Source organism: Prionailurus bengalensis, chromosome D4 (genome assembly GCF_016509475.1).
Source record: "Prionailurus bengalensis isolate Pbe53 chromosome D4, Fcat_Pben_1.1_paternal_pri, whole genome shotgun sequence".
NCBI classification, from domain to species: domain Eukaryota; kingdom Metazoa; phylum Chordata; class Mammalia; order Carnivora; family Felidae; genus Prionailurus; species Prionailurus bengalensis.
The window spans coordinates 18,934,610-18,960,918 of NC_057359.1; the positions used below are offsets into that span (position 1 = coordinate 18,934,610).

The window sequence follows — 26,309 nt, forward strand, 5'->3', positions numbered from 1 at the left end:
TAGTCAAGTTCTGTAATTAACATGTTAATATACCAACCTGGTTTTTTTTTATTTTCATAGATCCAAAACCAGATACATGGTGCTATATTTCCTTTTGTGTTTTATCCGATTAAACCTCCCAAGTCGGTCACCATGGATTCAGGTTTGTATGTATTTTAAATTGCCATGAAAATGTTTGTATTAGCTGTATGGTTTATTTTACTATAAAAATATGAAATGAAACCATTCTCAAGTTTAGTTTCTATGGGATCATTAGAAAATTAAATAGCATGGAAAAGGAACAACAGGTACTCAAGGTCAACACAATATTGAATTCTGAAGAAAAGATTAATTAGAAACATTAAATATTTAGAAATATTACTTAAAAAATGGATTGCTGGTTTGTAAACCTCTGATCTAAAAACCAGTAGGATCTCTGAATAAATTTTGAAGGAATTTAAATTCAGAGTGGTTTCCAGCCATGAAAACTGTCCTGTATTCTCCAAGTCAGTGTGATGACAAGTCCTTTGTTCCATTCTCTTCCCCTTCACTTCTATCTTTTCTATCCCTTGTACCCTCACTTTGTCTTTGCTACCCCTGCCCTTGCCTTCCAACCCCTACCTCCACACCACTGGCTTTGAACTCTCTAAGGTGGTATTCATAATCTTCTTGGAAGCTTTTGACCATTGTCCATGCCCAAGCCCCTCCACCCAGAAGTCCAGGACGAGACCCTGAAATCTGTGTTTTCACAGTGTTTGCCTTGTGATTCTAATGCGTACTTCTCACTCACTAATTTAAAGGATTAGTTATCCTTAAAGTGAATACAGATAACTTAAAAAAAATCCTAGAGTCTGAAATTAAGACTGTAATGGATCTTGCAAATAGCAATTTTAATTGATACTCATAATTTAGTAAATAATTTAGGTCTCCATTGTAATGTGTATTAAATTGCAAGAAAGTGCTTATCTTCCGCTTAAAGCATCGTGGGATTAATCCTATTTATTACTTCTGCAGCTCCAAAACCCTTCACAGATGTCAGTATTGTTATGAGATCTGCAGGCCATTCCCAGATTTCACGTATTAAGTAAGTGTCTTAATATGTTTCTTGTGTGTTTATTTAATGTTTCGATTTAAATATGTGAGCTAATTGTACTCTTTTAAAAAAAATTCAGATGAGTCAAATGTTTAAATGCAAAATACTAAATTATACAGGTCATTAGGAAAAATCTATTTTATAATTTTGGAGAGTCAGAGGCTGTGAATGAAATATACTTAGGTATTAACTGTGAGTATTTTGCTACTTTATCATTTGTTTTCTGATAGGTTTTCTTTAATTACTGCATATCATTTTAGAAAAAAGAAAGAAAATAGTATCTTAAAATTAAGTCACTATCCAGTCTAAGAAGTAGAACATTGACAGAAACATCCATCTGTATTTACTCTCCTATTTCTTGTGTTCTCCACCCTATCAACCAAGAACTATCTTCATCCCTTTTTAAAATATAATTCTATTAAATATATGTATTTAAATATTCTTCTTTGTGTTCCCTTTTTTTCCTAATTAAAAAAAATTTTTTTCAAACTGAACAAAGACTTTTGGGGACTGGATTTTTTCATTCAACTATTACTAAATTTTATTTTCTGTGTAGGTAGAGTTTATTATCACTAATGTATAATATTCTGTATGACTGTATAGCACAATTTACTTGCAGTTTTTTCTCTATAGGCATTTTTACATTTTGAGTTTGTTGCTGTTATGTGTTGCCATGATTTTTTTTATTCATCTAGAAAATCAGTTTCAACATTCTAATAGTTATCTAATGCTTTTTTCTAGCTAATTTTCTTAATGCACTTAATCAATGATTTTATGTTTTCTGCTTTGTAATAATAGGTACTTCAAGGTGTTGATCCAAGAAATGGATCTCAGGTTAGATCTTGGGTTTGTCTATGCTTTAGCAGAACTTATGACAGAAGCAGAAGTGACTGAAAAAACAGAGGTAAGTCTTAAAATGATAGCATTGATGGGAAGGGTTTGGGAAGAGGAAGACTAAACAATTATAAATTCTTGATGTATTAATATGGTTTTAATCCACTGGTGGGTAAAGTGGTAGAAGTCACATTTTCAGATTGTAGATGACGTGTAAGACAAGTTAAAATAGCCTGTTTAAGGTGTGTTAGCAAACAGGAGGAAATGTTTTAAGCCAGTAGTAGTGACTAGCTAGTAGTCATGTTCACATCACTGTTTTTTCCTATTTTATTTTCCTGGGTTACTTTTGTTTTAATTAGTAACTGAGAAATTTGGGTGTGACCAGGATATTCTGCGAAGGAAAAGGTAAAAATAAAAGGTAGTATGTTACTTGTGACTGATAGAAAGACTATAAAATCACAGTGATAGAGTAGATCATATATGATCTCTTTTTCAGCTGTCTTCATAAGAATTCTGAAGATAAGACAAATTATATGGGTAAAAGAATATATACTTTTTTCTTTTAATAGCAATTTATTGAGATATAGTTCACATACCATATATTTTTTTTTTTTTAATTTTTTTTTTCAACGTTTATTTAATTTTGGGACAGAGAGAGACAGAGCATGAACGGGGGAGGGGCAGAGAGAGAGGGAGACACAGAATCAGAAACAAGCTCCAGGCTCTGAGCCATCAGCCCAGAGCCCGACGCGGGGCTCGAACTCACGGACCGCGAGATCGTGACCTGGCTGAAGTCGGACGCTTAACCGACTGCGCCACCCAGGTGCCCCGACATATCATATATTTTAATCAAAGTGTACCGTTCAGTGACTTTTAATATATTTACAGAATTGTACAGCCAGCGTTACTATCTCATTCCAGAACATTTTCATCATCCCAAAAAGAAACCATGCCAGTCCCATACAACCACTAATAATATACTTTCAGTCTGTTGGTTTTCTTACTCTAGATATTTCATATTAATAGAACCATCCACTGCGTAGTTATTTGGAAGGGAGGGGCTTCTTTCACTTAGCATGATGTTGACAAGGTTCATTCAGGTTGTAGCATCTATCAGTACTTCTGGCCAACGAATACTCTGTTGTTATAGATGCATTCCATATTGTATATAGCCAGTGCTCTGTGGATATGCCACATTTTGTTAATCCATTCATCAGGTAGGGACATTTGTGCTGTTTCCACATTTAGGCTATTATGAATAATACTGCTGTGAATATGTGTACAAGTTAAAATCATATAAAATGTATGATTCTAATTTCAGTGTCATCATCAACACTTGTTATTATCTGTCCTTTGAATTCTAGCCATCGTAGTAGATGTGAAGTATAACTTTGTAATTTTGATTTTCATATACCGATGAGTAATGACTGAACATCTTTTGATGTGTTGATTGATCATTTACATATCTTCTTTGGAGAAATGTCTTTCAGATTTTTTGCCTGTTATTAAATAGGTTGGCTCCTTATTATCAAATTGTAAAAGTTCTTCAAATCAGGACACTATAGATGCTGGAGAGAATGTGGAGAAACGGGAACCCTCTTGCACTGTTGGTGGGAATGCAAATTGGTGCAGCCGCTCTGGAAAGCAGTGTGGAGGTTCCTCAGAAACTTAAAAATAGACCTACCCTATGACCCAGCAATAGCACTGCTAGGAATTTATCCAAGGGATACAGGAGTACTGATGCATAGGGCCACTTGTATCCCAATGTTCACAGCAGCACTCTCAACGATAGCCAAATTATGGAAAGAGCCTAAATGTCCATCAACTGATGAATGGATAAAGAAATGGTGGTTTATATACACAATGGAATATTACGTGGCAATGAGAAAAAATGAAATATGGCCTTTTGTAGCAACGTGGAGGGAACTGGAGAGTGTGATGCTAAGTGAAATAAGCCATACAGAGAAAGACAGATACCATATGGTTTCACTCTTATGTGGATCCTGAGAAACTTAACAGGAACCCATGGGGGAGGGGAAGGAAAAAAAAAAAAAAAGAGGTTAGAATGGGAGAGAGCCAAAGCATAAGAGACTGTTAAAAACTGAGAACAAACTGAGGGTTGATGGGGCGTGGGAGGGAGGGGAGGGTGGGTGATGGGTATTGAGGAGGGCACCTTTTGGGATGAGCACTGGGTGTTGTATGGAAACCAATTCGTCAATAAATTTCATAAAAAAAATTGTAAAAGTTCTTTATATATTCTGAGTTCCATATCAGATCTATGATTTGCAAATACTTTGACTCATTCTGTATGTTGTGTTTTACTTTCCTAATGTCTTTTCAAGTACAAAAGTTTAATATTAATGAAGTCTGAATTCTCTTGTTGCTCATGTTTTTGGTGTCATCTTAGTGAAATTCAAGATTATTAAGGTAATAAAGATTTAGCCCTATGTTCTAAGCATTATTTACAATCAGGTCTTTCATATATTTTGAGTTAATTTTTGTACGTGGTATAAGAGTCCAGGATCACCAGTCTTTTGCATTTGGCTCTTCAATTGTTCCAATACCATTTGTTGAAAGACTATTCCTTCCTCATTAATGGTCTTGGTACCCTTGTCAAAAATCAGTTGATCATAAATATATGGTTTTATTCCATTGCTAAGTCCATCTTTGTGCCAATACTGCACTGTCCTGATTATTACTGTTTTGTAGTAAGTTTTGAAATTGAAAAGTATGAATCCTCCTACTTTCTTCTTTTTCAAGATTGTTTTGACTATTTAGGGTCCCTTTGCAATTCCGTATGAATTTGAGAGTGAGCTGGACAATTTCTTTGGAGAAGTCATCTGGGGGCTTGACAGGGATTACATTGAATCTGTATACTAGCCTTAGGGTTTTGACACGTTAACATTATTAAGTCTTGCAGTCTTTTTTTTTTTTAATTTTTTTTAATGTTTATTTATTATTAGACAGAGCATGAGCATGGGAGGGGCAGAGAGAGAGGGAGACACAGAATCTGAAGCAGGCTCCAGGCTCCGAGCTGTTAAAACAGAACCTGATGCGGGGCTCGAACTCACAAGTTGTGAGATCATGACCTGAGCCAAAGTCGGTCGCTTAACTGACTGAGCCACCCAGGCACCCCCGAGTCTTACAGTCTTTAAACACTGAATGTCTTCTATTTAATGTAGATTTACTTTCTTTCAACACCGTTGTATGATTTTCAGCGTGTAAATTTGGCTTTTGTTATATTCATTATTGAATGTTTCTTTTCTTATAGAATGAACAAAATTGTTTTCTTAATTTCATTTTGGTTTGTTTATTGCAAGTGTATGGAAATACACTTAATGTTTTTATACTGATCTTGTATTCTGCAGTCTTTCTGAACTCATTTATTAGCTCTGCTAGTTGTTTTGTGGGTTTTCCTTATATAAGATCATGCCATTTGAGAATAGTTTTACTTCTTCCTTTCTGATCCAATCTGGATGACTTTTGTTTCTTCTTAATTGCCCTGCTAGAACCTCTAGTACAAGGTACAGCATTGAATAGATGTGTCAAGAGCAGACATCCTTGCTTTGTTTCTGATCTTAAAGGGAAAGCTTTCAGTTTTTCACCATTAATTATGGTATCAACAGTAGATTTTTTGCAGATAACCCTTCATCTGGTTGAGTTCGCTAATATTGCCAGTTTAAGTGTTTATCATGAAAGTATGTCACATTTTGTCATATGTTTTTTCTGCATCTGTTGGGATGATCGTATGGTTTTCGTTGTATTGATTATATTATACTGGATGTTAAAACAACCTTCTATACCTGGGATGAATCCCACTTGGCCACATATATAATTTTTTAAAATATTTGTTTGGTTTGGTAGTATTTTGTTGGGGATTTTTGTGTTTACATTCATGGGATATTGGTCTGTCATCGGCCCAACAGATTTTTTATACATATGTAATTTAGTCATTTGCTTTTTGAATTAAAAGAAGAGGAAAAGATTATATATTTTTACCATCTTTTATACTTGCATAATCATCTTCACACCAGTGCTGGCTGTTGTTTGTTTGTTTGTTTTTTCATTTGAGTTCTGATTACTACGTGGGGTCACTTGCCTTCAGCCTGAGGAATCTCATTAGTATTTCTTGTAAGACACACTTGCTAGCAGTAAACTCAGTTTTTGTTTATCTGGGAATGTCTTTATGTCCCTTTGTTATGAAAGGTAGCTATACTGTGTATAGGATTATTGGTTGGCTTTTTTTTTTTTTTTTCATTTAGTGCTTTGAATATGTTAGCCCACTCCCTTCTTGCCTCCTTTCTGCCAGGATGTCAACCATTCATCTTATCAGGATCCTTCTTATATAATGGGTTGCTTTTCTGTTCTTGTTTTTAAGATTATCTCCTTGTCTTTGACTTTCAGTAATTTTACTATTATGTATCTATTGTGACTTTCTTTCTGTTTATGCACCTGGAGTTCATTTAGCTTCCTGGATACATAGTTTAGTAGTGTTTTTCAGTGATTTTAGAAAGTATTCAGCTATTATTTCTTCAAATATTTTTTTTCTTTTTTTCTCTCTCCTCCTCCTTATACTCCCATAGTGTATATGTTAGTATGCTTAACAGTGCCCCACATTTCTCCGAGACTGTTCATTTTTCCTCTTTTTTCTCTGTTCTTCAGATTGCATAATCTGTAACACTTTATCTTCAAGTTCACTAATGAAGCAGTGCATCTAATTTAGCATACAATAGTGTTTATATTCCTTCTATCAACTCAAATCTACTGTTACCTCGTTCTAGTGAATTTTCCATTTGTTACAGTTTTCAATTCCAGAATTTCTCATAGGACTTTTTAATTTAATCTTTCTCCTTCTGTATTGATATAATCTATTTGATAAGACATTGTCATCATAATTTACTTTCCTAAATATGGTTTTCTTTAATTCTTTGAACATGTTTACAGTGGTTACTTTGAAGTATTTTAATCCAATCTGGTCACATCTCACAGGCAGTTTCTTTTGCCTGCTTTTTTCCCAGTGTATGGTTAATACATTGCTATGTCTTTGCATATCTCATAATTTTTGGTTAGAAACTGGACATTTTAAGTAATATACTATAAAAACTGGCTACTGGGCCCTCTCCTCCATAGTTTATTATTGTTTCTAGCTTATTTATTCATTTAGTGACTAGATTTTTATATTGAAGTCTATCCCACCCACACCCCTGACTTTCCCTGCGGTGTTCAGCTTTTGGTGTTGCTCAGAAAGGTGAAGATTTGCAACACCCACTGTCATCCTGGAATAACTGGTTTTGGGGCTGGGCCTTCTTCTCTTTCCACAACCACACCCTGCTGTTATATATACGCGACAATTGCCAGCTGATTGCTTTATTTTTTTCAACAGTACCTTAGGCCACAAATTGCTCTGCAGACTAATCCAATCAAACTTGAGGGGTTTTTTGAAGGAATTGATCTGGAGATCATATTTGTTCTGAGGCTGGGAAGACCCCCTCTAAACTGTCTCTGCCCATTTCTCTCATGAAAACTAACAGGACTACAGTTTAGGCTGTATCTTCATTGAATCAATGGTTTTCTGTCTAATTGACTTTCACCATGACATTCACTGTTTCCCAAAGCCTACGCTTGAACTGCTTCACACTCTCTTGTAGTTGAAGGCAATTTTTTCAGGAAAAGATTAGGAACTATTTCAAAGTTTCTTTGCTGTCCTCCTCCCTACACCCCAGGTAAAATCTGAACCAGAGCTTCAGAGCTGGGGGAGGAACAAGAGTGATCAGAACCCAGTATTCTCAGTGACATTACGCACAATTAGAGTCTTTGTTCCATGAGTAGAGGCCAGGCAGGGAATGTAAGCTCTCCCATCCCTGTAATGTAACATTAGCGCTGGTAGCTGGGGGCAGGATGAGAAATGCTGACACCTTTATGCCTCCCAGGAGGAAAGTCTACCATTGAGGGAGACTAGGCAGAAAGGGAGCTTTGTGTTTTTGAGTATAGCAGTCTACAGTGGTGTTACGGCTTATTGAACTAGGAGGGGGCACTAAGAGAGTATTCCTTGTTCAGATAACACAGATTCACTTTTCTTACCAAATGTTTGTAGATTTTCTTGAAGAGATGTTTAATTTGCTTATACCCTTAGGTTCATTCGTAGAGGCCTTAAATAAGTGGGGTTTTTTTTGGGTTTTTTTGCTTTTTTTAAATTTCACCAGTTTCACTGGGGAAGCTGATCTAAAGATCCCCTCACACTGTCGTCCCAGAAGTAGTTTCCAGATACTCAACTTTTAATAAGGCTGTCATTTTGATATTTTTAATGATGGGTTAAATATGAATGTTGGGCTATTTCTCAACACATAGAAGTAACTTAGATTTGTGAGTGTTTGGAAGAGAATTAACGATTATCAGAAATGAAAGCCATTATCACTTTATGCAACGTCATTTGCAGGACCGTCCCCTTTTTGATTTATATTACTGGCCTCTGTAGATGTCAGTATTTACCAAAAAGCTACAAGTGGAATGTGATTATATTTAAGAAATCTATATTCCTAAGAAAGTGTTGATGGAGGGACACCTGGGTGGCTCAATCCATTAAGTGTCTGACTCTTGATTTCAGCTCAAGTCATGATCTCAAGGTTGTAAGATTGAGCCCTGTGTCAGGCTCTGCACTGAGTGTGAAGCCTGCTTGGAATTCTTTCTCTCTTCTCTCTCTCTGCCCCTCCTCTACTCGTACACGGGCTGGTGCCCCACCCCCACCCCCATCCCCCAAAAATAAATCACATAAAAAAAAGTATTGGTGAGTTGGATTATAGTAGCTTTTTGGGATAAATTTTGTAGTCCCAAGAGTAAAAGCTTAATGTTTTTAATGGATTAGATGGAAACATAGAAGATATGCTTATCAGTTTGTGAGGAAGGGACAGAGCTTTACTAACAATAGAAGTGTTAGGTTCCCTTTTGATGTAGTAACTTTCCAATCACAAGGAATGTTGAATCTGGATGTTATAAGGAAGTGTTCTGCAGTGTATGAACTCGTACAGATGAATCCCTTAAGTTTTTAATACTTTTTGTTTCTTATAGGTTGAACTTTTTCATAAAGATATAGAATCTTTCCAAGAAGAATATAAAACAGCTTCATTAGTAGATTCATCACAAGTCAGTCTCTATGAATACTTTCATATATCTCCCATCAAGGTAGGAGAAAAGTCTCTTTTTTATTATCCTTGATAATCTCGGTAATAGCAAATTGACTTGATCTGTGTGGAGAGGTGAGCATGTAAATTATGTTCTCTAATAGTATATAAATTCTGTAAATAAAGTAAAAAGTAAGGAACAATCCTTTAAAATTTTTATTTATACTTACAACAATTTTTCACCATGTGGAAATAATACTGGGCCCACGTAAAACATGAACTTACGTGTTTATATCTTGACCTAATATTATGTTACCTTAGTTTTCTATTAACATGCTTAATGACAGTTTTCAAAATTGTGTGTATGATTGTATATTTTTTTTATTGAATTATAATTGACATAGAACATACATTAGTTTCAGGTGTATAAGGTGATGATTCATTACTTATATACGCTGTGAAATGATCACCACAATAAGTCAAATGACCATCCATCACCATACATGTTAAAAATTTGTTTTTCTTGTGTGAGAACTTTTAAGATTTATTTACTCTTAGCAACTTTCAAATAATGCACTATAATATTATTAACTATAGTCTTTAAGTTTTAAATTCATAAAGTAACCTCGATTTAAAAACTGGAAGTTGAATGGAACTAAATATAAGTTCTTAACACAAAGTTTCTGAATTACATAATACTTGAAGAAAATTATTGTATAGCTATGTATGTATACCGTGTATGTGCATATGATACGAAAGTGTGTTTTAACTGTTTTCAATGTGCTAACTTAATTGTAATAGTTGAAACACTTACTTTTGGTGATACTTGAGTCATTTCAACAACCTCAACTTCTAGATTATTAATATTATTTAAAGATGTATACAAATTACTATTTTCCTAGGTGTACCAAAAGAATCGGATTGAACCTAAATGCCATATTAGTCTGTATTGCTGAATTTAAAATTTAAAAAGAATTGTGTTCAATTTTAAATTCCTTTAACTTTTTACATAATAATTTTGATATAATCTAGATAATTTTGAAATCTTCTTTATGGTGTAGTAAATTTAAAATAAGATTGAATTTTAAAAGCTAAAATTGTCATTTTGAAAATAGTGCTTGAAATATTTCTCTCTTTATCTCTTTAGTTGCACTTAAGTGTTTCACTGCGTTCGGGTAGAGAAGAAGCTAAAGATTCAGAAAAACAGGAAGGACTGATGGCGGTTCATTCCTTAAATCTTCTGCTGAAGAGTATTGGTGCGACTCTTACAGATGTACAAGATGTAGTTTTTAAGTATGTGTAATATTCAAATCTGTAAATTGACGAAAAGCCCATTTTATATTTATGTAAAAACTTTATAAGTGAAAAGTGTGTAAAGGACATTGCAGATCAGAGGCAAATACGGTCTTTACTGTTAAATGGAATATAATTTAACATATTACCTGCCAGGCCCTAACTGTTAAGAAACAGAATAATTATTAAATAATTTCCTTAAGAAAGAGAGACAGAGGCCATACAAGTTTGTGCATTATATAAGGCCTTTCAGGCCTCGGGGAGGATTCCTAAGAAGCCGTGTGTGCTCAAAGGTATGGTGCTTCAAAGATGTGGTTTCAAGATTTAATAGGATCAAGACTCTTTAAAGCATATGTGGCTAGAACAAAATGAATGCCATGGTAGCGGAAATGAAGGGAGCCAAGAATTTACATTTTAGTGGGAGTCATGGAAGCTATCAGAATATCTGACCAAAGAGACAGGAAGCCTGAGTGGAGATTTCAGATGACAAGGACCTTTTCAGGTAGCACCTAGAAAGATTATGAAGAACAACGTTAAGAATCAGTGATCCCAGCAAGATGCAATTCTAAATCCAGATAAAGTTAGGTAATGAATTAAAGAACATAGGACATAAAGAACGTAGGTTTGAAGACATTGGGAATAGGGTAGAATCTCTAATCCCCCTGCTGTCTTACCTGCTAACACAGAGCTTCCCATGTCATGGATCTGATATATGCTGTGACTAGGTTAAAAGTAAACTGACCTGGATTCCTCACCTGTCAGTTGATCAGGCAGGACCTGCAGCGACTGAACCCTGGCCATTCTTGAGCATCCTCCTCCACTTGTCTCAGGTGTCAGACATTTTTTTTATGGGCCGTGATAGGACAGAGTTGAGTAATAGAGTCTATATGTATGAATGGAATTCAGAGGGTCTCTGAATCCCCTAAATTACGTGAAAGTATGTATAGGTGGCTTTTCTGAGGCTAAGATCCATAGCTTCCATAAGATTCTTAGATGTTCTTTGACAAGAATAAGCAGAGATACATGTGAAAGAGGAAATTTTCTGATTGGCACAGGACTGTATTGAAAGGAAAGATTTGGAGAAAAATTCTAAAGAAAATGAAACCACTCGTTAATATTACAAGCATTCTCTTCACCTCTCTCCCTCTTCTCCCTTGATACGTACCCACACACATCTTTATGTGTTTTTCAGGCTTGCATTTTTTCAACTCAACTATCAGTTCCATACAGCATCTGAACTACAATCTGAAGTAATAAGACACTATTCAAAACAGGTTTGTCTGAGATTATTTTACAAAGGGACAGATTAATATAAAATAGTGAAACATTTTGTGTCTTACATGTAGATGTGACAAGGCTAAGTGAGCAGCCATGTTCAAAATTTTTTAACTTTTTTTCTCAGAATTGTAGAAAGAAATTGAGCCCTATCACCATTTCAATTTTTTGCCCTCCTGTTGTTGTTTTTCCACTGACTGGTCTCTTCTGGATCATTGTGGACTTAAGACATTTTTAAATAAAATATTAACTAAGTAATTCACCAAACTTACTTAAAAAAATAGTTTCAAGGGAAACTGTTTATTAGTAACTAGCTGGTGAACACAGGCTATTTTTAATGTAATTGTATTGTTGAGTCAGCTATATATATTACTTTAATGGATTTTTTTCCACCTTTAGAAAGACTCCCGTATCTTATGATATAACTTACAGCATCTGAGACAGCTGTCTTATCATGCACAGATCACTAAGCCTGAGTCAAGATGTGTGGGTTTAGATTCCAGTTTTGCCATTTACCTGTTATGTGACCCAGGTTATCATTTGGTCTGCATGTTGTTCCAGTTTCTAAAATGATGGTGGTAATAGTAACCATCAGACATAGTTGTAAAAGTGAAAGAATTTTGAATATTCTAAAGCTTTATGTAAATATATTATTTCTAAAAACTCTAACACCAAATCACTTTTTAAAAACAAAACTAGTGATGAATAGGGTGATACAGTTTAGGTGTTAAAATTGGTGATGAGGGTGTTGACCTAAAAGCAAACAAACAAACAAAACATTGAGTTTAAAAAATTTCCTGAATATCTGATTAAGTCTGTATTTCATTTTCAGGCCATTAAGCAAATGTACGTACTCATTCTTGGGCTTGAAGTTTTGGGAAATCCCTTTGGCTTGATTAGAGAATTTTCTGAAGGTGTGGAAGCATTTTTTTATGAACCTTACCAGGTAATAAAATAGTTATTCTTGCATTGTGCAACATATTACTAATACTTTGAATAAATAATGCATCCAATTGTTAACTTGAGGTGTGTGTGTAAATAGATTTTGAGACGCACAACAGAAGGACATGATTTTGCAGCAAACAATGGTAAGAGATATTGGAAAATTTTGGAGGGATACGTTTACCTTTTCCCTAAAAATTTAAACTTAAGACTTTCCTAAGATACATTGAATTTTAAGTGTTCTCTTGGAATATTAAAGGTCAATAAACTTCACTCTATAGTAGAAGGAAGATCACCATAGACAGGCAGTCTTTGCACAATTGTGGGGACAGTACAAATAACTATGCAGGTGGACACTGTACACAGCAATGTTAATCGGTGGCAAAAATTATTATTGTTTGGTGTCCCTTAAAATCTTCTGTTAAAACATTTAAAACTCTATTACTTTCGGGGCGTCTGGGTGGCTCAGTCGGTTGAGCAGCCGATTTCGGCTCAGGTCACTGTCTCGCGCTCTGTGAGTTCGAGCCCCGGGTCGGGCTCTGTGCTGACAGCTCGGAGCCTGGAGCCTGTTTCGGATTCTATGTCTCCCCCTCTCTGACCCTCCCCCGTTCATGCTCTGTCTCTCTCTGTCTCAAAAATAAATAAGCATTAAAAAAAAAAAAATTAAAAAATAAAAATAAAAAATAAAACTCTATTACTTTCACTTTTTTTTTTTTTTCAACGTTTATTTATTTTTGGGACAGAGAGAGACAGAGCATGAACAGGGGAGGGGCAGAGAGAGAGGGACACACAGAATCGGAAACAGGCTCCAGGCTCTGAGCCATCAGCCCAGAGCCTGACGCGGGGCTCGAACTCCCAGACCGCCAGATCGTGACCTGGCTGAAGTCGGACGCTTAACCGACTGTGCCACCCAGGCGCCCCTATTACTTTCACTTTTAAATGAGAGGGCAATCAAAAAGTAAAACTATTACTATATTATTATATTGTACAGTATAATTTAAAACATAAGAAATATTAAGAATTAAAGTGATATTATTTCTTTTACAAAAATTATCAGGAGTAGTTTGTGGTTATGTTCTCATAACTTACATTACAGAGCAAAACATCATTTGTACACTTTGGTGAATAGTCCTATTCCTGCATTTGGATCAACTTGTTGTTACTTTCAACGTCGTGAAGTATCTCTGAGAATTCTGTTATAATGTTCAGTTTTTTGCTGGTGTCACTTCCTCTAGGCATATATTAATTTATATTAATAAATTCACCTTTAAAATAAAATATAACCTTCTTTGTTATTATTTGACCCTTTAGGGAGCCATCCAGGGTCCTGAAGAGTTTGTGGAGGGCATGGCCCTAGGACTGAAGGCACTAGTTGGTGGAGCTGTCGGTAAGAAACAGAATGCCTACCAGGCATGATTATGCTAAAGCAATGATGCCTTTGCTTTCACTAAAAATATTATAATTCCTGCCAGGTGGATTAGCTGGTGCTGCCTCTAAAATCACCAATGCTATGGCGAAAGGGGTGGCAGCTATGACTATGGATGAAGACTACCAACAGAAGAGAAGAGAAGCCATGAATAAGCAACCAGCGGGTCTTAGAGAAGGCATCACTCGTGGAGGAAAAGGCTTAGTTTCTGTAAGAAATTTCCCAGGGTTGTAAACACAACAGGGACCATTAAATAAGGCCACATTCTGTGAATATGAAAATAGACATTGGGGCGCCTGGGCGGCTTAGTTGGCTGAATGTCCAACTTCGGCTCAGGTCATGATCTCGTGGTCCATGAGTTCGAGCCCCGCGTCAGGCTCTGTGCCTGTGCTCCAGCTTGGAGCCTGGAGCCTGTTTCAGATTCTGTGTCTCCCTCTGTCTCCTCCCCTCCCCTGCTCACGGTCTGTCTTTCTCAAAAAAAAACATCAAAAAAAAATTTTTTTTTTAAATAGACATTTAACTTGCACTCCTTCAAGTGTTATTTAGATATCGGAGAAGCAGGGGGTTGTGTCCTATATAAAATATGTCCATAGCCTCCAAAAGCATTCTGTTTAACTAAAATACGTGGACAGTGTGTTGATTCTTACAGTATCTAGAGAGCAAAACTCTCTCTTTTTTTTTTTTTTTTGTAAGCCAGACTTGGTTTTTCAAAGCATCATGTTGAAAGTATTAAAAATTTTTAATTGTGCTTTTCCTCTAGGGTTTCGTAAGTGGCATAACAGGAATTGTTACAAAACCAATCAAAGGCAAGTATATTCTTTTAGGTGATGTGTATTACCAGGTCTTTCACAAATTGATTCTGTTTTCTCTCGTGATTCACTTGCCTAAACCTTTGTTGTTTTTCTTTCTAGGAGCTCAAAAAGAAGGAGCAGCTGGTTTCTTCAAAGGTGTTGGGAAAGGTTTAGTTGGAGCAGTGGCAAGGCCAACTGGAGGCATCATAGACATGGCTAGCAGTACATTTCAGGGAATAAAAAGGTAGGTTCTGTTTGGTGGAAGATATGAGTAAAACTCTTAAACCATGAGAAATAAAATAAATCTGCTGTTTGCCTCAAGGCACTTAGTTATGAACCTTACAGTATGGCAAGTTACATATGATTTCCTAATTCCTTTTTAAGTTGTTGCCTTTGCATCAGTTCAACTTTATGGAGTTCTCCTTTATTGGTCATTGGTCATTCATTCCCAGCAGCCTTGGCAGGAAAGGCTGAGCAGGTTAGGCAGGCTCTTCAGTTGCCTTGAGTGAGGTGCATTATTAATAATGTAATGCCACACACGCACGCTAGTTCTAAAATTAGCAAATACAATATTCTCTCTCCTTTTAAGAAATAAAGAATGGCATTTTATATCCTGGTTTAAACTCAGCTTGTGTTCCCCCTCCCCTTATGGTCTTACTTTGTTATGAAACTATTACATCCATTTCCTCTATTTTTCTTCATTTGTGCAAATAATTTTAAAACATCCTCTCTTGCTCCAAGTTAAATTTAGCTTAAGATTGAAATTTGGTAGTTGCATTATTATCTCTGTTCTAGAGCTTTGTAACCCATACAACAATGGATTAAATTCATGCTAATGAGACCTAACAGGAAGTTAGGTATATGGACATTTCCCTAGTCTATTTCTTGCTTCCTGCTTTATTGAGGTAAGTACTGTCATTATATGGAGCTGCTCCTTTTTCTTGTTTTTTTAACTGTTCCTCTTAAGTTAGTATTTCCTACTGTTTACCATAATTGGGTGTTTCTGGTTTTATAATTTAGTATTAAGATAGGGGAAAAAAGGTCTCTTTTCCTTATAACTTTAGATTCACAAATAGAATGTATTAAGTTGTCATCAGAGAAGCTCAAACTCAGTGAAACATAAATAATTCAAAATCAACAGCTATGCAGGTATATGCCCAAAGTTGCTAGAATAACCTTCCATTTTTCTAAAACTTTGTAATCTGTACTGACCTGCGCTACCTTTAAGGATTAAGGGCAAAATAAAACATTTTTAATAAAAATAAGACTAAGAACTAGTAAAAATATACTTGAGAAGAAGGATATTAAAACCAGAGATGAGAAGTGGATTATGAGAATCAAATAAAAGAATATAAATGAGTGAATAAATCTAATTGAACTGTATAGAAACAACATTGGAACCAAAATACTAACAATAATAAGTTGCAGAGGCACCTGCGTGGCTCAGTTGGTTAAGCATCTGACCCTTGATTTTGACTCAGGTGATGATCTCACGGTTCATGAGATTGAGCCCTCCACTGGGCTCTCTACTGAAAGAAAGGAGCCTGTTTGGGGTTCGTTCTCTGTCTCTCTCTCTCTCAAATAAATAAACTTTACAAAGGAATAAGTTACAATTTGAGAAGTGAATATTTGGCATTAAGCATTTTAATATATTATTTTTGAAGAGGATATACTATATATTTTCTATAGATATGTATCAATTAGATACTTTTAATCACTCAAGAAACCAGAAGCGAATATAATTGCCAAAGTTCTTGTCCTCATATGACTTAATTCTGCTGTGAAAGCAATAAGTGAATATTTATTATATACGTATATGATAAATATACAATATGCTAAATGGTGAAAAATTCTTTGAGGAAAAAATAAAACCGTGAAAGAGATAAGAGCATCCCAAGTGGTAGGGAGGAAAGTTGCCATCTTAAATGTAAGTAAGGTATTCAGGGAAGTTTCCCTGGTAAGATTAAATTTGAGGAAAGACTGAAGAAGTAAGGGAGTGAGCCATGTGAGAAGGTGCCAGGCAGTAGGAACTGCCAGTAAGAGGCCCCGATGCCAGCAGTATGCTTGGCTTGAGAAGTAGCAAGACCAGTGTGCTCAGAGTAGAGTGAATCCAAGGAGAGAGTTGGAAAAGATGATATTAGAGAATGCCTAGGGGTTCCGATCATATGGGGTTGGTAAGCCACTGTAAGGACTTTGGCTTTTTCTTGATATAAGAAATCATTGGATGGTTTTGGCCAAGAAAAATGATGTGAGCTGGCTGCTATAGATAAATATCTCTATATATATCGACAGTAAATTGCAGGGGGACACAGTGAAACACTTAGGAGGCCTTTGCAGTAATACAGATGTGAGGTGGTGGTGGTGAGGCCTGGATAGGCTAGAAGTTCGTACGAAGGAATCATGTTCTACATGTATTTTGAACGTAGTGACAACAGGATTACATAAAGGATTGGATGTCGGCCATTAAAGAGAATCATTGTGGATAATTCTAAAGTTTTTTTCTGAAATGATGGAAATACCGTATTGTCATTACACTTAGGGGAGGGGGGAATTAGAAGTTTTGTTTGAATACATTAAGTCTAAACTATCTCTTAGACATCCAGATGGGGACATCAGGTAGCTGCTGAGTATAAGAGTCTGAAGTTCAAGAGAAAGGTGCAAGCTGGAGTTAAAAATTTGAAATGTGTGAGCCTGTAATGGGTGTTTCAAGCTGTGCGATTATATGAGACCACCTAGGGAATGAGAATAGAAAAGAGGAAAAAAAATAGATACAAGGACTTGGCTTTAGATATACCAACACTGAGAAGTTGGCAAAATTAAGGAGGACCCAGCAAAGGAGTCTGGAAAGGAATGGCCCTTAAAGTAAGGGGGATAATCGAGAGGGCGGTGTTCCGAAAGCTAAGACACAAACAATCCCAGCTGTACTGTTGTTTAAGAGGAAAGGGAAGTCCTCACTTCCCCATTCAGCATCATGTAAGAGTATTAGAAATTTGTTCTAAAAACTGGTGTGGAACTTACAACGGAGGTATGGTACCCCCTCCTTAACCTTTGCTTAGAATACTCTTTCTTCTGTTACATGGTTGCTTCCTTTATTCCACAGTTACTATCCCAGTGAGTGAGGCCTTGCCATGGCCACCCTAAAGTTTCATTTTATCCCCTATTCTGCCCCCAGATACATCATATATCTCTTCCTTCCTTGATTCCCCCGCCCCCTTTAGCTCTTTCCATCACTAAATACACTATAAATTTTACCTTGCTTGTCTCTCCTGGTAGAACGTAAGTTCTATGAATGCAGTGGCTCTTGTCTATTTCCACATGACTTAAAACATTGCTTGACCTGTGGGAGTTTTGCTTTGTTTTTGTTTTTTAATTGAGATAACTGTGGAGTCACATTCAATTGTAGGAAATAACGTGGAGAGATCCCTTGTTTGTACACTGTACTGTGTTTACTCTGGCTGCTGTAACAAATGACCACGACCTTGGTGGCTTAAATGCTAAACATTCATCCTCTTATAGGTCTGGAGGCCAGAAGTCAGAACTAAAGGTGCCAGCAAGGCTGCAATCCCTCTGGAAGGTAGAATTTGTACCTTCCCTCTTCCTCCGGGTGGCCGCAGGCATTTCTTGACTTGTGACCACATCATTCCAACCTCTGCCTTCATCTTTGTATCACCTCCTCCTCTGTATGCTTACTCTCCCTCTGGGTCTCTTCTGTGATGACACGTGTCCCACCCAGATAATCCAGGACTACCGCCTCATCTCAGAGTCCTTAAATTCACCTCATCCTCATAGACTTGACCCTGTAAAATGGCATTCAGAAGTTCAGGGATCTAGCATGATTTCTTTGAGAACCACCATCCAGGCCACTACATGTTTTCCTAGATTTCAGAGTAGTAACATTTTGCATATCCATAGTACAGCATCACAGCCAGGATATCGATGTTGATACAATCCATCAATTTTATTCAGATTTCCCACCGTGACTTGGACTCACTTGCTTCTGTGTGCCCTCATCCCATTCAGTTTCATCACCTGTGTTATGTTCATGTATCCACCCGTCAAGGTAGTAAGTAGTTCACCACACAGATACTTCCTGTTGCCCTTTCCTAACTCCATCTGCCTCCCTCCCATGGACCCCCAAAATCTTTCATACTACTTTAAATACCCAAATATAGTCTATTTAAAATTGAGATATAATTCACATACTATAAGAAATTGCCGTCTTAAAGTATGCATTTGGTAACTTTTAGCATTCACAAGGTTGTACAACTATCAGCACTATTTCCAGAACATTTTCAATCACCCCAAAGAAAACCCTGCACTTGTCAACAGTTTTCATGTCTCTTTCCTCTCAGCCAATGGCAACTATTCTACTTTCTGTCAGTAAATTTACACTTTCTGGACATTTCATATAAATGGAATCATACGGTATGTAGCCTCTGTGTGCCTGGATTCTTTCACTTAAAATTACGATGTTTCAAGGTTCATCCATGTAGCATAAATGAGACCTTCATTTCTTTTTATGAGTAAATATGCCATTGTATGGATAGACTCCCTTTGGTTATCTGTTTCTCAGCTGATGGGTATTTAGGTTGTTTTTACTCTGTTGCAAACAGTGCTGCTGAAAACATTTTAAGTTTTCATGTGGATATATGCTTTGAGTTCTCTTGAGTTTTTCTTTAGAAATGGAATTGAGGGGCGCCTGGGTGGCGCAGTCGGTTAAGCGTCCGACATCAGCCAGGTCACGATCTCGCTGTCCGTGAGTTCGAGCCCCGCGTCGGGCTCTGGGCTGATGGCTCGGAGCCTGGAGCCTGTTTCCGATTCTGTGTCTCCCTCTCTCTCTGCCCCTCCCCCGTTCATGCTCTGTCTCTCTCTGTCCCAAAAATAAATAAAAAATGTTGAAAAAAAAATTAAAAAAAAAAAAAAGAAATGGAATTGCTTGGTCAGTTTGATAACCTCTGTGTTTAACTTACTGAATTAATTACCAAACTGTTTTCCACAGCAGCTGCACTATTTTATATCCCCATCAACAGTGAAGAAGTTTCTAATATCTCCATATCCTCTCTAACACTAGTTATTTTCCATTTTGCTTTTTTTATTTTTTTTTATTTTTTTTTCTTTGAAATGATTAATAAATTTAATAAGCTTCCAGCCAAGCTAACCAAGAAAACACGGGAAAAGAAACAAATTACCACTATCATAAATGAAATAGAGGGTCACCAATGTTGTAACAGAACATTAAAAGGATAATAAAGGAGTATTACAAACAGTATTATGCCCACAAATTTGATAATTTAGATGAAATGGACCAATTATTGAAAGAGACAAACTAGCAATTATAGTTTGTCTAAATAGCAATACTAGCAATACTAAACTAGCAATACTAAATAGAAGAAGAAATAGATACTATTAATGTACCTATATCTATTAAAAATTAAATCAATAATTAATAACCATGTGAAGCAGAACTTCTAGGGACCACCGTGGTTTTACTCTTGAATTCTGCCAAGTATTTAAGGAAGAAATGATACCAAATTCTAACAATCACTTCCAGAAAATAGAAACAGAGGAAAACTTCGTAAGTCTTTCAAAGAGGGCAGGATTATCCTAATAACAAAATTAGATAAACATATTACAAGAATGGAAAATAACACATCAGTATCTTTCATGAACAAGCTATAAAATCCTCAACTAAGTATTAGTAAATAAAATCCACCAATATATATCAATCGTATACACCATGACCAGTGGGATTTATTCCAGGTATATAAAGATGGTTCAATACTTGAGAATCAGTGTAATCTGCCATATCAACAAACGAAAGGAAAGTCATGTGATAACATCAATAGATGAAAAAAAGTATTTCATAATATTCAACAACAATCCAAGATAAGAACTCTCGGGGCGCCTGGGTGGCGCAGTTGGTTAATCGTCCGACTTCAGCCAGGTCACGATCTCGCGGTCCGGGAGTTCGAGCCCCGCATCAGGCTCTGGGCTGATGGCTCGGAGCCTGGAGCCTGTTTCCGATTCTGTGTCTCCCTCTCTCTCTGCCCCTCCCCCGTTCATGCTCTGTCTCTCTCTGTCCCAAAAATAAATAAACGTTGAAAAAAAAAAAAAAAAAGATAAGAACTCTCAGCAAGCTAAGAATAGAGCGAAATATTCTGACTTTGATTTTTAAAAAGATAAAATACACAGCTAACATATTTAATTGTGAAACGGGGTGGTTTACTAAGAGGGGGAAAATGGCAAGGATTTCGTCTCTTACCACTGCTATTCAACATCATACTATATTTGCAATACTGCAATAAGAAAAGAAGGAAATAAAAGGTATTCAGATTAGGAAGGAAGAAATAAAATTCTTCATGCAGAAACCCCCCAAAAACCAACAAAAAATTCCTCAAACTAAAAAGTTACTACAATAAGATTATAAACTGCAAAACAAGATAGACAAGTCCATTGCTGTCATGTACAGTAGCAATGAAGAATTAGAATTTGAAATTAAACATTATTTACAGTTGCTCTCAGAAAAATTAAATACTTAGCTATTAGATCTAACAAAATATTTATGGAATTTTTATCCAGAAAATTATAAAAAATAGGGGTTTTCTTCATATGACACTGATGAAAAAAATCAAAGCAGATCTGAATTAATGGAAAGCTATTCCATCCTAATGGATTGGAAGGATCAAGATTGTTAAAATGTCAATTCTTCCCAACTTAATCCCAACCTGAAAGTCAGACCTTTTCACAAGAGTCTTTCACATTGGTAACATCAAAGAAGTCTTTACTTCCCTCAGATTAATAATTTTCTTGCCTAAATCAACTTTTGTTTCCTTGTGTAAACTTCCACTTATTCATCAAGATTTACCATTTCTATGGGGTGCCTGGGTGGCGCAGTCGGTTAAACGTCCGACTTCAGCCAGGTCACGATCTCGCGGTCCGTGAGTTCGAGCCCCGCGTCAGGCTCTGGGCTGATGGCTCGGAGCCTGGAGCCTGTTTCCGATTCTGTGTGTCCCTCTCTCTCTGCCCCTCCCCCATTCATGCTCTGTCTCTCTCTGTCCCAAAAATAAATAAACGTTGAAAAAAAAATTAAAAAAAAAAGATTTACCATTTCTAAATTCCACATATAAGTGAAATCATGTACTTTTTGTCTATCTCTGTCTGCTTAATTTCACTTAGCATAACACCCTTTAGGTCTATCCATGTTGTCACAAATGGTAAGATTTCTCTTTTGTTGTATAATGTATAGAATTGTTGAATCACTGTGTCTGTGTCGTACAATTGAAACTAATGTAACATTGTATATCAACCACACTTCCATTTAAAAAGAAAACAAAAGGAGGGGCACCTGGTGGCTCAGTCAGTTAAGCATCCAACATCAGCTCAGGTCATGATCTCAGGGTTTGTGAGTCCGAGCTCTGTGCTAACAGCTGAAAGCCTGGAGTCTGCTTCAGGTTCTCTGTCTCCCTCTCTCTCTGTCCCTCCCCCACTCATGCTCTCTCTGTCTCTCTCTCTTTGTCTCTAAAAAAATAAATAAATGTTAAAAAAAATTAAAAAAGAAAAGAAAACAAAAGGAATTACCAGTGTGTGGAGCGCGCACCGCCTCGCCGCCCTTCCTACCCTCTTCCGTGGGCCTCTTGTCTGCGCTTGGCTCCGGCGACCCCGTTCTGCTAATCCTCTGGCGTTTTTCTGGGTTATTTAGGCAGGTGTAGGTGGAATCTAAGTGATCAGCAGGACGCGCGGTGAGCCCAGCGTCCTCCTACGCCGCCATCTTGCCAAAGTTCGGCCATTTTGCTTTTTTTAAATAGCTAATCTATTGGGTGTAAAGTAATATCTCATTGTGGTTTTGATTGCTATTTCTTAATGATATAGAACATTCATATCATTTTGCTTATTTGCCATTTGTATATCTTTCCTGAAGAAATGTCTATTCATGTAAAATATCTTTTACATTTTTTAATTGAGCTGATTATCTTTTTACTGTTGAACTGTAAGAGTTCTTTATATATTCTGGAAACTAGACCACATTTTCTCCTATTTATGTATTATCTTTTATCTTTTCTGCCGGTGCTTTTTGATGAAGTCTGATTTCTCTGTATGTCTCTGTATGTTCTGGGGTTGCTGTGCTTTTGCTCTCATACCTAAGAAAGCATTACTTAGTCCAAGGTCATGAAGATTTACACCTATATTTTCTTCTAGCAGAGTTACAATTTTACCTCTTAAGTTCAGGTCTTTGATTCATTTTAATTTTTAAATTTTTGTATGTGATGGGGCACCTGGGTGGCTCAGTCGGCTGAGCGTCCGACTTCAGCTCAGGTCATGATCTCACAGTTTGTGGGTTCGGGCCCCGCATTGGGCTTTTTGCTGACTGCTCGGAGCCTGGAGCCTGCCTCCCTCTCTCTGTCTCTGCTCCTCCCCTGCTCATGCTGTGTCTCTCTCCTTCAAAAATAAATTAAAAAAACATTTAAAAAACTTTTTAAATTTTTGTATGTGATGAGAGTTTGGATCCATATTTATTCTTTTGCATGTGCAAATCTAGTTGTCCCAACACCATTTCTTTGAAAGGACTACATTTTCCCTACTGAATGGTCTTGAAGCTCTTGTCCAATATCAGTTGACTATAAATTTGAGTTTATTTCTAGACTCTCAGTTCTGTCCCATTGATCTGTATGTATATCTTTAATGCAGTAACACACTGCATTGCTGTAGCTGTGAAGTAAGCTTTGAAATCAGTAAGTATGAGTCTTCTGACTTTGTTCTTCTTTTTCAAGATTATTTAGATATTCTGAGTCACTTCAGTTAGCATATGGTTAATTTCTGCAAAAAAGGATAGCTGGAATTTTGAATAGTGATTGTGTTGAATCAAGATCAGTTTGGAGATTATTGCCATCTTAACAATATTAAGTCTCCCCAATCTATGAAAATGGATGTCTTTCCATTAATTTCAGTCTTTAATTTTTTTTTCAATGATGTTTTGTAGTTTTCAATATCTGTGTCTTTTCGTAAATTCATTCATAAGTATTACATTCTTTTTGATGCTATTATGTTTTAATTTCATTTTTGGATTGTATTGCTAGTATATAGAAATACTAGTTTTTGTATATTGAGCTTTTATTCTGCAACCTTATGAAACTTGTTTGTTAGCCCTAATAGTTGGATTCTTTTTTTTTTAAGTTTATTTATTTATTTTGAGAGAGAGTGGGAGCAGAGAAGTGGGGGGGGGGGGGGGGAGAGAGAGAGATAGAGAGAGAGAGAGAGAATGAGAATGAATGAATGAATGAATGAATGAATGAATGAATGAATGAATGAATATCCCAGGCAGGCTCTGCATTGTCAACACAGAGCCCTATGCAGGGCTAGAACTCACAAACCATGAGATCACTGTCTGAGCTGAAGTCAGACATTTAACCCACTGAGCCACCCAGGCACCCCTAATAGTTGGATTATTTATGGTTTCGTATATATAATATCATGCCATGTAGAAATAAAAGTAGTATGGGGCGCCTGGGTGGCTCATGGAGCCTGCTTCAGATTCTGTATCGCCCTGTCTCTCTACCCCTCACCCCCCCCAAATATTTTTTTTAAATAAATAAAAATAAAAGTAGTTTTAGTTTTTCCTTCCAATCTGAATGCCATTGTTTCTTCTTCTTGCTTAATTACCTTGGCTAAAACTCTAGTACAGTGTTGAATTACCAAGACCAGTCATGCCTGTCTTACTCCTGATTTTAGAGAGAAGCTTTTGGTCTTTCACCATTAACTATGATATGAGCCATGGCTTTTTTGTAGATATTCTTTATCAGGTTGAAGAAGTTCCTTTCTATTTTGAGTTTGAGTGCCTTTATCATGAAAGGATGTTGGGTTTTGTCAAATGCTTTTCTAATATTAATTAAATTGACATTGTTTCTTTTTCCTTTGTTTTATTAATATAGTGTATTACATTAATTGATTTTCATACGTTGAACCAACATTGCATAGCTGGGATAAATCCCACTTGGTCATGATGTATAATCCTTTTTATGAGCTGCTAGATTTAGTTTGCTAAAATTTTATTTGAGTTTTTTTGCGTATGTATTTACAAGGGACATTGGCCTGTAGTTTTTTCATCATGTCTTTGCCTGGTTTTGTTATTAGGGTAGTACTGTCTTCCTAGAATAATTAGGAAGTATTCCCTTCTCTTCATTTTTTGAGATGAGTTTGTGGAAGAATTACATTAATTTTTCTTCAAACATTTGATAAAATTCATCAGTGAGGCCATTTGGATTTGACATTTATTTCTGGTAAATTTTTTGACTACTCATTCAGTCTCTTTAAGTCTTAATCATATTGTCTGTTCTTTCCAGTCATTTTAAGTTCCCTCTCTTTTTTCCTTTGTCTGATGGTTTGTCATTTTTGTTGACTTTACCAAAGAACCAATTTTTGGTTTTATTGACTCCCTCCATTGTTTTTCTATTGTATTTTTCTTTCCTCTAATTTTTTTTCTGCCCTAATTTTTCTTATTTCCCTCCAAATTCTGCTAGCTTTGGGCTTAGTTTGCTCTTCTTTTTCTAGTTTCTCAAGGTGTAAAGTTAGATGATTGATTTGGGATCTTTCTTCTTTTTAAGTGTTGGGCACTCACAGTATAAATTACTTTCTGAGCAGTGTCTTCACTACATCCCATAAGTTTTGGTTTGTTGTGTTTTTGTTTTCAATTGTCTCAAAGTAATTACTTTCCTTTGTTACTTTTCTTGGACCTTTAATTATTTAGGCTTCTGCTGTTTAATTTCCACAAATTTGTGAATTTCTCAAATTTCCTTCTCTCATAGATTTCTAATTTTATTCTGTGTGGCCAGAAAAAAACATACTTTACATGTTTTAGTATAACTTTTATATTTACTGAGATGTGTTTTATGGCCTAAAACATAGTCTGTCCCAGAAAGTATTCTGTGTGTGCTTGAGAAGAATATGTAGTTTGCTATTGTTGAATTAAGTGTTCTCTGTATAGATGCCTGTTAGGTCTAGTTAGATTATAGTGTTATTCATATCTTCTATTCCCTTGTTGATCTTTTGTCTATATGATACTCACTACTGAAAGTAGGATACAAAAATAACTATAATTGTAGATTTTTTTCCTCTTTTTAGTTCTGCCAGTTTTTGCTTCATGTATTTGAGAACTCACTTGTTAAGTACTTATATGTTTAAAATTTTTACATCTTCTTGATGTATTAACCCTTTTCTTCTAAAATGTTCTTTGTATCTGAGAATTTTTTGTTTAAAGTTTAATTATTTTCTGATCTTAATATGGTTATTCCACCTCTCTTTTAGTTACTGTTTACATGGTATATCTTTTTCCATCCTTTTATTTTCAACTTATTTGTGTCTGTGATTCTAAAGTGAATCTTTTTTGGACAGTATTTAGTTGGATCAACTTTTTTTTATCCATTCTGCCAATCTGCTTTTTAACTGATGAATTTACCCCATGGTATGTGTTTTATATATATGGGTACGTTATGTAGTAAGTTCTTAATATTTATTGAATCTCTGAATATTTGTTGAATGAGTGAACAAACAAATGGACCATTCTC

At 36.0% G+C, this 26,309-nt stretch overlaps 1 protein-coding gene across 3 annotated transcripts in view; it reads left to right on the forward strand.

The window, feature by feature from the left end:
* VPS13A (vacuolar protein sorting 13 homolog A) overlaps positions 1-26,309 on the forward strand; it is a 264,231-nt gene that overhangs the window by 213,858 nt on the left and 24,064 nt on the right. For all 3 annotated transcript variants that reach the window (XM_043565725.1, XM_043565727.1, XM_043565726.1), the window contains exons 57-67: positions 61-142; positions 994-1,063; positions 1,871-1,976; positions 8,972-9,085; positions 10,172-10,317; positions 11,510-11,591; positions 12,425-12,538; positions 13,846-13,921; positions 14,007-14,170; positions 14,721-14,766; positions 14,872-14,995. In XM_043565725.1, the coding sequence (XP_043421660.1) occupies positions 61-142; positions 994-1,063; positions 1,871-1,976; positions 8,972-9,085; positions 10,172-10,317; positions 11,510-11,591; positions 12,425-12,538; positions 13,846-13,921; positions 14,007-14,170; positions 14,721-14,766; positions 14,872-14,995 (1,124 nt within the window). The remainder of the gene's footprint in view (positions 1-60; positions 143-993; positions 1,064-1,870; positions 1,977-8,971; positions 9,086-10,171; positions 10,318-11,509; positions 11,592-12,424; positions 12,539-13,845; positions 13,922-14,006; positions 14,171-14,720; positions 14,767-14,871; positions 14,996-26,309) is intronic.